Source organism: Lineus longissimus, chromosome 4 (assembly GCF_910592395.1).
Source record: "Lineus longissimus chromosome 4, tnLinLong1.2, whole genome shotgun sequence".
NCBI classification, from domain to species: domain Eukaryota; kingdom Metazoa; phylum Nemertea; class Pilidiophora; order Heteronemertea; family Lineidae; genus Lineus; species Lineus longissimus.
This window is the reverse complement of record NC_088311.1, coordinates 1,049,235-1,062,622: the sequence shown is the minus strand read 5'-3', so window position 1 is coordinate 1,062,622 and position 13,388 is coordinate 1,049,235. Positions and strand designations below refer to the sequence as shown.

The following is a 13,388-nucleotide window of genomic DNA, read 5'->3' as shown; positions in this document are numbered from 1 at the left end:
TAATGTATTTGCATGGATTCCTTGCCCAAAGCCTCTGCCAGTGATTTGGCCTCTCCACTAAGAATTTCATTTTCGAGTGTTGCGGGAATTCATTTTTGAATTGCAGCAGATTCAAGGTCATGTGTATTGTGATACATGTACATGTAGCACCAGTGGGAGTTGTCATGAGGAACATGACAAGAATCATGATGCACCACTTCGTCAATACTTTTGGTTGTATTGTATTGATGATAGTAACTGCTACATGTAGGTGGAAGGCATTTTCTCCATCACATTGTAGGGCTTCCTTGAGATGCCTCACACATGGTCATTTGATCAAGCGATATTATGAAATGATAACACCATGTCAAACTACACATGTAGTCTTTTTTATTCTTAAAACCAGAATTAACAGTTTTTAAATTCGATTTTTACCACCCCCAATTCTATGATACAATACGATTCTAGGATACACTAGTGCTGTTACTTACAATACATGTACATGTATCAACATGTAAAACAATCATAGATACATGTAGTCCAGTCTTGAAATTTATCACATCACAGTGCATAAGCCATTGCTAAGAGAAGTATCAAATTTACATGCAGGTGTACATGTATAAACCTACATGTATCAGCTTCTTAAACTGGTAAAACCAACATAAATAATTCAAATGAGGACAAAACAGTTACAATATCAATGGTGTGATACATCATACTATATCAAAATTCAAACCAGTTAAGTGGTCTGTAAACACATATTAGACAGTAACACACATCTCAAAGTAACAAAATGCATTGTGAGGATATTACATGTATTATGCATGGTCTCCCTGAGAGAGTCCTGACTGGTCATGGCTTTTTGAAACCCAACTCCTCCGCGAGTTTATAAAGCATTTATTCCTATACCACAAAACATACATTTGTATAATCCAAACCTAGCACATACTTTATAACATTAAATGAAATGATAACGAGCAAAGATAACGACACGAGCTAGCTGCACGACAAGGGCAATATGTGCCAAGTACTTAGAGTACTTCAAGCACTACATATACATTACATAATATGACACGATGAGATAAAGATTATAAATAAGAACCATACTTTTAAGAACAGATGCACACTTTTTCAATTTTCAGATCCCAATGGGGAGTCAATCCTCCCTCCTCCCCCTTCAGAAGATGCAAACATTGTAAACATATGGCCTGATAAACAGACAATTATGATTCATAACATACTCAACACAAACCAACTCTATAACTCTTAACTCTAAATTTGATTGCAAGGCCGACATTCTTTTGGGCTTCAGGGTATTTGTCCCCATGTAACACGTCCCGAGAGATGAGACCAGTTATTCGAAGACACATTTTCCTGAAGCCATTATTCTGTACATATAGCTGCATGGCAAGGGCGCAGGAATAGCAGTAGCAATTACTACCTCATCCCAGTTTATGGTGAAGAAAGCAAAAATAACAATACAAGCCAACAACGATCTGCAAGCAACACAGGTGAAGCAAATAAGTTAAGGTTGAAGTGAGACACGACTGGTCATCATTTTCAGTCAATGTGGACAAGTCTTAGCATACAGGTGGAGATAGCACTCAACTTGACAAGATAAAAGAGTCTATACATGTACATGTGCATGCACTTATGAATACTGAGATCATCACAAAATCAAAAGGCTGATTGTTCCAATGGGCTCTTATCCTGACGACACGACAGTCATTCATGTCCTGGGTCCCCATGAAAGATTGGAGCTACCATAGTGCTCTGTCAATACTCGTTCCAATTCATGAGCATGATCCCAACCTCTGGTCTCAACGACACATTTCACAGCCACAGAAAAGATGTCTCCTTTTAGCCATGCTCTCTCGTGGTAGATGTCCTTGATGCTGTAAGGCAAAACCAACAATCAGGTTTGTGTTTGCCAAATTTTTCAAGAAACCACAAAATACATCTAGGTCACACTTTATGACTAATTAACAATGTCCTTAATAGGGAGGAGTCCTGATCCCAAAGATCAATTGGATGAGAAGGGACCAATTCTAGCCCATCATGTATGTCCTTGCTGCTAGCAGAGAGGATTTCCATGCCATCCAATAAACATAAACCATGCAGTAGCTAGATTATCATATACGATATGTTGCAAGGATACTGTACATAACCTTACCTTACTCCCAGACCAGCGACACAACGAGTCAGTTCAGCAATCCCACCAGGTCTATCTGAGACGACCACAACAAATCTGCAGAGACGCCCATCAACAGCGAGACCTCTCTCTAGACATCTCCCCAATATTGTGGTATCAATGTTACCACCACAAAGAGGTAGGACAACTCTGAAAACAAGAAATAAAGTGAAGTGTCATGCAAGTCTTCTTCTTCTACTGCATTTGTCTTTTGCCACTGTCACTTGCTTATCTGGACTTAGATCAAATTCAGGATCCCAAAAGTGATACCATATACATGTAACCTTCAATAACATTCACTAAGATCAACAGTTACAGTAGCAATTCAATTGGTTTTTGCTGGTTCCTCAGCATACCATACATTGTGAAAATCAGGACTTGATGTAAATACCTTTTGCCTTTTAATTCAGGTAATAGTCCAGCTAACACAGCAGCAAGTCCAGTTGCACCAGCACCCTCCACCACAAACTTTTCCATCTCCACGAGTCGTAAGATTGCCAGGGCAATGTATTCCTCACTGACAACAACCATCTTGTCAATGAGTGGTGCAGCAGTAGCGAAGGCATTCACACCAACCATTGGAACAGCGAGACCATCAGCTAGGGTGGGAGATGCTGGTGTGTAGGTAGGCTTCCCTGCCTTCAGAGACGCTGTGAAGCTAGCACAGCGTTCAGATTCCACTCCCTGAAAAGGGGAAAATGAATGTTGAAAACGGTCATGTAGGAAGTAAAATGTTGGTTTAGCTAAAAGATGCTCCACTTGATATATAATTCACAATGATGAGATATTTTGCTGGGACGGATACTAGCTACATGTACTATTTGGCAAACATATGTTCCGACAAGGTACACAAGATAGATTCCAACAACAAAGACTAAGATCATTAGTTGACTAGTAGAGTGGAAAACGGTTCAAACTAGGTTCTTACAATAACCGTGACATTTGGGTCGAGTGTCTTGATAGCCAAGGCTGTTCCAGCAATCATTCCTCCCCCTCCTACAGGAATCACCACTGCGTCCAGGTCATTCACTTGTTCCAGCATCTCCAGACCCATGGTACCTTGTCCAGCAAGGATGTGTGGATGATCATAACTGGAAAGAAACAATATGAGGGGAGTTGAAACAATGTGGTCACCTCATTGTCATACAATTCTCCCTTTGATCTAACAATGCCAGACATCATGGGCCATAGATTTTGAAAACCATGATGAAATCAAAACCTGGGTATTACATTTTGTTTCGTGAATGAATATCACTCCTTCTAATTCCAGTACTCACACTGAATGGCCTTCTTTGGGACACCAATTTTAAACAGAAGTGACATGCCAAAAGACACAAGACATTATTGTCACAATGATATCATATTGGCCCCTTGCCTTACCCTAAGTATTCCTGAAAAACAATCTATCTATTCCGCTTTAAGATTGTCTAACTTACCCATTGATATATGTAAGGCCATCTTTCTTTCCTATTCTTAATGCAATCTCACGTGACTGAAACAGAGAGCAAACCATTCTTACCATGCTAGACACACCTAAATTTCCAGAAGCAGCAAATGATTGAGAAGATCAAGCTGGCCTTAACGATAAATGTAGGTGCCAACAGAAGTTGTCAAAGAACCTGCATTAACACGCACAGGCTATTTTGTCTGGTGAAAGCTTAAACCTAACTCCATCACTTAGCTTTGCTCCAACTAAATTCATCCTTTATCAGTGCATGACTTATTCAATTCCCATCAGGGACCAGACATTTGTAATTACCTCTCCAATATCTGCTCCCTGCACCAGCACAGTAGCGCCATAAGTTTTACAGTTTGTCACCTTCATGAGAGGGGCAATGATAGGCATGACGACTGTGACTGGTATCCCTAGGTCCTGGCCATGATAAGCCAGAGCCAAAGCATGATTACCAGCACTTGCTGCTATCACACCAATTTTCTTCTGAGCCTGAAACAAACAAGAATCAATCATTTCAAAGAGAACGTGATTTTACAGAGTCAGATAGATTCATTTCATCTACATGTAAAAGTAGGGTGTGGTAAAAAGTACCCACACTTGTGTATAGGAGTGAGGGGAACCAATATCATAAAGAGGAGAGACGTCAAGAGAGAGTCCTTCAACTTGACTTGAGATTTTCTAAATGATTACAGCGATCAGTCCAGGTTTCAAATCCTTGTCAATCAGGCAGAGGAAAAAAACTTACTTGATTCAACATCATTAATGTGTACCTTGCACCCCTCTCTTTAAAACTGAAAAGATACAGAAAACAAAACAAACAATAAAATAATGAAATGAAATGATAGTAATGATACCTCAACAACTGAAATTGCAAATTACCACAAGAAGGCCTGGCTGTGTCCATTAAATACCCATAGCACAATGATATACACTTAATCTTATTTCAAATAAGTCAGAGCAAAACCACCTATCCCTCATTCAACACCAAAATAACTCACCTGCCAGTATGATGAAGAAATTCCCTCTTGAAAAAAAGTTCAACTCCTGTTTCAGTGGACAAACCATATGATTTCTGCAAAGAGAAATGTTACACTGAAACAAATTGATACTATACTAATACTCTTACCAGGTAATTCTTATTCTACTTTACAATAATGCAAATGAAGCAGACCTAGCCTTTAAAGGCCTATTGCAATGAAACTTAACTAGACTTTCTGGACTTAGTTAAGTCTGACTTACTTCCATGTATTCATTGCCAATTTGTGATCCATTAAAATCAATTCTAACACAGATTGTGGCCGAGTGCTTACCGCACAATCTGTCCGCACGATACCATTCTTGATCTTAAATGCTGCAGCACTGATGTCTTGGAATTTGATTGTTTTAGGTTCGTCTGGGTCACACCAATCATCCTTGATTACTTCTGTCTCATCAACAGAATTCGGAGTGTCTGTTGGCATTATGAATGTCCTGAAAACTGAAGAAAAAGATTCATAGAGAATATAATGTGACTAATAACTTTGTACCAGTCAGAGTAAGTATGGTAAGCGGCTGAGAGTGGGAAGTCAAGACAAACTGGCACTCAGTAGCAAATAAAAGGCTGACTGATCACATAGGCCTACCACGTGTTTCATTGCAACTTTCTTATTAAAGTAAAGTTAGGTTTGTATAATGTTTTGTCACCGAGGCCCACTTCTAATTCCGACTCATGCAGTGACTGGTACTACTACTAGGCCTATACTATAAGTCACTTTATATATCTAAACCACTTCAGAATGGTATATGATTGAATGATTATGAATTAATCTTAGAAAGAAAGTTTCTATTGGCCTTTTACTTCATACATGACTTCCATGAAATCCAAAGTTGACGGTATGTATTCCTTGTTCTCTCAAGTACAACCATCCATGTGTGCAGAAAGAGAAAGAGGTGTGGATTCAAAAAAGAATTTGTAATTGGCTGGGAATGACCGCACCTCCAATACGTCATCAGCCACGCCAACCAGTCAGCCAATCAAAATCGCTCCTCAAGGCCACACAGCGAAAAGAACAACAAACAAAATGGGACGTGGTGATCGACATCCTTGTTCGACAACATAATTGTATGAATACAAAAGATAAAAGACAATTATAGCGCATGCAATCTAGCCACTAGAATGTTATGTCTGTAACAGAAGACAGACTATTGTACACAGGAATGAAATCATCGAAAACATTTGCAGTGAAGACGCAGAACACACAAATTTTACACACTTCTGCATCGATGTTGAATGTTCGATACTGATAGCCTGCCCTAGGCCTACGCACACCTTGGTATCAAAACACTTTATAAACTGGCATGTTATATATCACTGGGATCTGCATCAAGTATTTCAGCACTCCATCTACCTTTATAACAGATTATCGACTCTTAATCAAGACAAACTTGGGAAATAACGGGGTCGGGTGTGATTCCGATCGTCGAACGACTTGGAATTTGTTTTTATTTCTTATTTTTATGGTAAACTTTCGTACTACCTCCACTTTGGCCGTGGTTGTTCCACGAAGACAAAATCAGGAGGCATGGTTGGTACAACTCACTTATCCATCGTGTTTGGAAAATCGCCTTAGTACAGCAGAATAAAACTTGTAGTGTATGTCAAGACATTCTCAAACCTTTTAGTTCTGTGGATAGTTACTGCTGGGGAATGAACCATGGACAGTTGACACAATCTAACAACTAATGAAGCCCATAACCACCAGGAGACATTATCCTGGAATGTTTTCTATCTGATGAACATTGCAATGACCATTATCGCTGCCTGGTCTGTACAGTGGGCACAAGGTCGATGACATTTCTAGGTCAAAGTCAGGACAACATCACAACCTGCAACACGAAAGGACAACTAAGTGCTCAGTGTACGCAGCCGCCGGAGTTATACCAAGTCGTAATATGTAAAGAGCAATCTCTAGTGAACTCACACAACTGTTTGACATGGGGGAGCCCCCCCAAACCTCTGACATATATAGCCAGTACATTGGGGGATGAGTCCCCCAAACCCCCTCCCCCGTTCTCTCAAAGTGACAGGTTTTAGTCAGTACATTGGGGGGATGTGATTGATATACTTGTGGATTGGAATGAATTATTTCTTCAATGATATGAAAGTTGAAAACCCTCTGACATGCCTGAGTACAAAAATGCAGAGGCAAGACACACCATGCATGTCATGACACCCAGGAGCTTTTTCTCATTTCTGAAACAGTTGCATGGTTGGAATGAATTTCCAAATCAGTCCGTCAAATCTCTATCCAAATGGAACTTTAAGACCACTCTATATTTGTGCAACAGTGTTAAAACTGATTTTTTTGAAGTAAAGTACGTAAATTGAGAAGAAGGGGACGTTTTCTTTGTCTTAGAATTATTCAGGACGAAATGTATAACATTTGGGGTTTGTCGTGATTGTCCGGCCCAATTGGCAATATTGCCATTTGGGATGGTGAACAGAGCTAGGAGCAAATGCGACGCTTATGATTTATTTAAAGAAATAAAATGCCCGATTTAACATCCTGCAGAATCAGGGGAATCGGGCGTTTCCAGTGATATACGACACAAATGGATTGTCCTCATGCATTCACTTTGGAAACTTTAGATAGCGCAAGCATCGATCGATGGCGCTAGCCTTCTCCAGGCCCCTGAATGCTAATTAGCGGGATTATCGGGCTAAACAATGGGATTAGCTAGGAAATAATATATAGGGAGTTAAAAAACTTGAACTTGAATTAAAAATGTTTTGCCATGTGTGAATACTACTGGTTATAAATCTCAACAATCATGTTACGTCACGTAGACTCGTTTGAAAATACCACAAAAGCCAAGTTTCCGCGAAGTTATGTCACTTGTTGTCCGACTCCTTATCACCCGACCGTGACCTCAGTATTTGACCAATCAGCTTTAAATCGTGAGCATTTTCGTGTATGGGTCAATGAATTCGATTGAAAATCACAATTTGAATAGATGAGTGGTTTGGTAACCTCTCTGACGTAACCTACTCAATACGAGCCGTTGAATTTGACTGTGCTCTTGGTATGACACACCGGTTTTGGGAACACAAGCGTTCAGTTGTGTCGACGCCTGGTCGAAGCACTGGTTCAATATTGGTGAGTTCAGCCTGATTTCTCCACAACTTTTTCTCCCCAAATTTTGCGACTATTGTCTGATACAATGTACAATCTTATCTTATCTTTTCATTTTCATTTCTTGCAGACGCCAGACACGTTGTCCTGTCTAGCACACCCAATGCTGCCCAACCGGTTTATCACAAGATACGACATGAACACCACGTGGTGAGTTATTTTTCTCTATCGAAACTTCCTTTATCGCACATACATGTATTCTTTTGAAACTTCTCATCTCTGCAGCAGTGGCGGATCCAGAACTTTGGGAAAGAAGAAGGGGTGGGGGGGGGGGGGGGCGCTGCCCCACCAATGAGAACTCATGATAGAGCAAAAGGTGCAATCCTGAAAATGAGGGGGAGGGTTCTTGAGGAGAGGTGCCCTAAAAATATCAAAGATGGATGACTCATGCGGTACCCCTAAATCCGCCACTGCTGTTCTGAATAATTCCACACTCGGCTCAGCTGACCTTTGAAAGGAGGACACTGTAGCCCATACCCTATCTATGGTACTATATCGTTCTGGCAGCAAGAAAATGAGACGATCGGTCATGTCTGCCATGTTTTATGACGTCACACGCCACGTACTTGGTACAATGTGTCACGTGCTCATAACACATTCTATCTCTGAACCAATCAGCCCTTGATACTGTGACATGTGATATGTATGATGAGGACCTTGACCGGATCAGAATGATAAAACATACAGTCGAAGTAGTTCAGAGACATTTACATGAAGACATGACAGAAATTACCAATCGTCTCATTTCACCTCTGTGCTGCCAACTTCAGAGCTTTAATAAACCCTGCCAGTTGTTCCCAGGCCTGTGTTATGAAATGACAATGGTTTAGTGATATGCCTACCCCCTCTTGTATTCAGTGGTATTAAAAGGACAACTGTGGCATGAGATATGGTGGTTTTTCCTACAAAAATGGCTTCCAGTAGAACCGTGACTTCTCAGTCCAAACAGGAAAATTGAAATACATCATTGAACTGCAATAAACAGTGCACAAAAACTGGGTGTAACCTTAGGCCTGCCTGAATTTCACGGGTCATGTCCAAAACTGCCTCGCACACTGGCGAAAATCGTTATTTGAGATAAGTGGCGGCGCATGGTGACAAGCAGAGGTATTATCCTCCTGGCCAGGTAAATCCCACGCCCAGGTTGTCCCTTTAAAGCTGACATGCATGCATAAAAACCCTAACGACAAAATTAGAAAAGACGGAAAGGATGAAGTGGCGAGGGTTCCGAGTTCGAACCCGCTCGAGGAATATTTTTTCTTTTTTTCTTTCTCTGTGACCTGTCTCGTCAATGAACTTGTGTTTGTGCAGTCAAGTGAGACCTGTCGCTGGTCGTCTATCATGTTTCAGGTGCAGTTTGTCGTTTGTTGGTCGGGCGTTTGTGTTTTCTAACTTGGTCGTTTGGGGTTTTTATGCATGCATGTCACCTTTAAGTATGTTTTGGCGTGGTCACGAAGATGATAAATGTGAATAATGACACCAATGCATTGGCCCTGCGGTCACGTGGTGTCTTTCAATGATATCCTTGTGCCGTCGTAGGAGGCTGCTGAAAGTCGCAGCAAAGCAGCAGCCAACAAAAGACTTGGGCTACTTAAAATTTCTTTCGGGAGCAGTAATAATCTGGTCACCATTGAGTTTTACCTATAGCTCTTATAAAGATGGTGTGGGAAGATAAATTTCGGCCATTTTGTTGCCATTTTAATATCTAACTGTATGCGCCTGCTTAATCGCCCGCCCGCGAATTTTTTCCTGAATCTTTCGGGCAGTACACTGTACATTTGTACACAGGTTCTCAGCCAATCAGAATCCGATAAATCTGTGTCGTCATCGAGGCGTCATCATGAAACTTAGAAGTAAGCTTGTATTGTTTTGTGCTTGTTAATCAAATTTGAGGCATACAGTATAAAAATACACTGGAGGAAGACCATACACACGAGGCAGTATCGAAAGACAAGTCTCATTGCAGAGAAACATATTCCTACTAGACCATTCACATGAGACAAGTCTCATTGTATATTCATGCTCTATATGATATCTGAAGGACTATCCCTTGGATCTTGGAGATGGGCTATTGTTATTGTCCTTTCTGTAGGTATGTTGCAGGCAGCAGAAATAACTCAAATATCTAACATCTGAATAACCAGGGAAAAGAAAGGCGTTATAAAAATAAAATCTAAAGAGTAAAAAAGAAAAAGAAAAATGTTGTCCACAACCGGATTCGAACTCGCGACCTTTGGATCGAACATCGTATTCTGCCATTTTTGACGAGCGCTCTACCAACTGCTTTAAAGTTTCTAAGACTTCTGACGTCATGTATTTGTCGAAATCTGATTGGCTGAAAGTCCCTGTACAAATGTACACTATAGTGCCCAAAAGGTTCAGGAAAAAAAATTCGCTACCCGCCCTTTTCAGATAGACAGTTAGCCCATCTATCACTTCGATCTATCTACCGAGCTGTCATGGCCAATACTTTTTCTTTCAGAAGCCCCGACGTCCTTTGAACTTTCAAGAAATGGTTGGGTTTGGTCAAGGGACTGGTATTGGATCTGATATATTATCATTGTTGTCACACCTTTTCGCTAAATATGAGGTCTTGAAAATGCTTGGTATTGCTCCTTGTGAGGTGTTACCCAACGTTAATGACGCCTGTCTGTATAAGTGGTACATACTTGACACCTATGGCGAAGGATGAGCCAGTTATTTTCGAGTTTGTACTTTGGGTGCATCTCGTTCCTCGGGTTGCATTGCGCCCGCGACCCCATAGGAGTTCCTGGTCTTGTCTCTTCGCCCCCAACCCCGATAAACTCTATGTGCCGTGAACGAATGCTCATCAGGTCGACAGTTATTTGACGACGTAAATCCATCCATATTAACTGGCGCTGCGGCTGCGCTCAATAGACTTCGTTGGGGAGTCTGAGCCTGATAGGGTGTACCAGTCCAGCCGGTTATGTACGGTTGGTATGCTCTATGATATGGATCTCCATCCACCTGTCAGCTGGGGGCAGACCCCAGTGTCTCAACCCTGGGTCTCAGAGGCGGTAACTTCTAGTCAGGCAGCGCGCTATGTCTGGTTAGGCGACATGGGTTACCAGGAGCATCCACAGCCAAAATGGTTTGCACATGGAGGTCATCGCGACCGACTTGTGAGGGGGAAGAAGTGATGTCCATGGCGGTTTCAAATTGATCTGACGACCCCCGCGTCTTCTGGACACGGAGGGGTTCATGTGGCCAAATCCTGTCAGCTAAATCCTATCGTTAGCATCGTTCGCGGTACATGGAAACCAAGGGCATGGAACCCTTTTTTGTCTTGGTTTAATTTCTCTGAGGATTTCAATGATGATATATATATTTAGATCCACAGGTATAGTCGGTACATGTGGCGACTCGCCACATGAACATTTTAAAAGTTTTTTTTCAAGCATTGTAAAAAGTTATGAGAATAAATTTCCCCTTTGGACGTGTTTTTTTTACCAGAATGACAATCAAAAAGTTTGTCACTGGAGAGTTTCCCCATCCCCCACCCCAGCCCTAGAATAATATACAGACTAAATAGTATCTTTGGACTGTACTGGTAATATAGGTCAGTCACGAAAAATAAAATATATATTGGACTGTACTGGTAATATAGGTCAGTCACGAAGAATAGACTATATATTGGACTGTACTGGTAATATAGGTCAGTCACGAAAAATGAAATATGTATTGGACTGTACTGGTAATATAGGTCAGTCACGAAGAATAGAATGATATTGGACTGTACTGGTAATAGAGGTCAGTCAAAAAAAAGAAATATATATTGGACTGTACTGGTAATATAGGTCAGTCACGAAAATATCTGAAAGTCTGTGCCCCATTGTTGACGAATATAATATCGTGAGGACTTTATCAATAGTCGCGGTCCCTGGCCCCTCCCACATAAAAATCATTAGCAAGGTCACTGCAGGCAATAGCTTCAGCGTTGTTATTGTATAAACGTGTCTTAAACATTATAAACGGCCCTATTTGTGGGGTTACATTGGGTTCTTGCTGGGGTAATGATGTCCATGTCCGATTCTGCGTTTTGTGGACTTGTAAATCAGTCCAGCAGTGACATTGCGTTTTGTGGACATGTAAGTCTGTCCCGCAGTACCATGTTTCACCCCAGCAATTACCAATAAGACCTGCACGTGACCTTAAAGTAAATAGCTGTGCAAGTGTGGTCGAGACAAAACGCGATGTATGCATTGGAAGAAGGAAATCTGCGAAGAGTAGCTGGAACTGTCTGTCCAGGTCTCGTTTATGAAACAATGGGCGATTTGAAAGACGTCTCCTGAACAGATCGCCCATTGTTCACTGAAGCAGCATTCGAATTGTCTCCAATTTTTTCAGGTGGATTGCTCCATCTCCTGTGATTTCGCTCTCCCGTCCCAAGAATCGAGCCAACGCGATCGAGGCCACTTCTGAGAGATAAATATTTAGGATGCCAGATTTGTGGAACACAATTGAGGTAAATGAGATAAGCATGGCTACAGTTGATGAAATGAGGCTTAGGTCCGTCATCATGTGACTGATATTGGGACAAACCCGAGGCAGGTTTACCACCATTGCCTCGCAATTCAATTTAATTTATTCATCTTATTAGTGCCATGATTTAAAAAAAAACGTCATGAAAAAATGATCAAATACTTCAATTTCTTAAATTGTATATTTCAATGTTTCTTGGTATACAAATCTTCCCTTTCTATTCCAGACCAATAGTCAAGAGCCATGATCAGGGAACAGCATTTCCCAACGGAATTGACCCTTTTTCTTGTTGTAATTCATGCTGTTGGCTCAGAATGGGTTGACACTCGCCTGTTTTCGACCCTGAAAATTAAACAGCAAACATTGTTACTCTCTGTTAAAAGTGAACCTTGCAAAATGTGTGCTTATTCCTGAAATCAATAGCACTTCATGTATGTACTCGCTGATCCAGAATATTGCTATTTCTTGTTCCGTTTTCAATGTGGCAATCCATTTACCGTATATCTGAGCTATTTCACAGCACAAGAAGTGCAACATTACAACAATGGAGCTATTTCTTGATCACAGCAAAAATGTGTTTCTACATTGTTTTACTCAAATGATGCATGGATGAGCCTTATTGACATAATTGTTTTCAAGAGGAATTGGTTGTAGGTTTTCTTCCTTTTTTCTTAAGGCAGGCCTAATTTAACAGAAGGCCTATATTTTAGGTAGGATATTATTTATACTATAGGCCCATATCAGTTTTGAGAGCAATTTCCTCTTGAAGACATTAAACGTCAGTCGAGTCTCTGCACCGTTTTGATTGGGCGGTTTTGGGCTAAAATACAGTACAAGAGAATGCTCCATTGGTGTTAACAGGATATGTCATTGTTTTGGTCAGCAATCAGTTCTTGCCACCTTGAAAGCGGGCACGGTTACTTATGACTTGTACATTGTTCAATTGTCATTATGCTATTATCATTTGCCCCCCCCCCCCCCCCCCCATCCTTATCGACACTCACAGTGCACCACCCTCCATCCCGCACTGACCCAACATCTGATCCCTTGACACGCTTGCTCAAGCGGCTCAAGCGGCGTCAGCAGT

At 41.1% G+C, this 13,388-nt stretch overlaps 1 protein-coding gene and 1 long non-coding RNA gene across 3 annotated transcripts; one reads left to right on the top strand and one right to left on the bottom strand.

Moving 5' to 3' along the window:
* Window positions 1-346: 346 nt before the first annotated feature.
* On the bottom strand, window positions 347-6,104 carry LOC135487006 (L-threonine ammonia-lyase-like). The gene is made up of 10 exons (XM_064770251.1): window positions 6,014-6,104; window positions 4,937-5,103; window positions 4,625-4,698; window positions 4,372-4,417; window positions 3,930-4,115; window positions 3,607-3,662; window positions 3,099-3,261; window positions 2,562-2,854; window positions 2,153-2,320; window positions 347-1,874 (listed from the first exon to the last, which is right to left on the bottom strand). Exons 2-10 carry the CDS (start codon window positions 5,084-5,086, stop codon window positions 1,709-1,711), a joined length of 1,302 nt encoding a protein of 433 aa, XP_064626321.1. The 5' UTR covers window positions 5,087-5,103; window positions 6,014-6,104; the 3' UTR covers window positions 347-1,708.
* Window positions 6,105-7,713: 1,609 nt separating this feature from the next.
* Window positions 7,714-13,083, top strand: LOC135486444 (uncharacterized). 2 transcript variants are annotated; one of them, XR_010446705.1, is made up of 4 exons: window positions 7,714-7,762; window positions 7,869-7,948; window positions 10,281-12,284; window positions 12,528-13,083. It is a non-coding gene; the product is annotated as an uncharacterized LOC135486444 (long non-coding RNA). The 2 variants fall into 2 exon arrangements; XR_010446704.1 differs by lacking the exon at window positions 7,714-7,762 and having other exon boundaries at window positions 7,780-7,948.
* The last annotated feature ends 305 nt before the right edge of the window (window positions 13,084-13,388 follow it).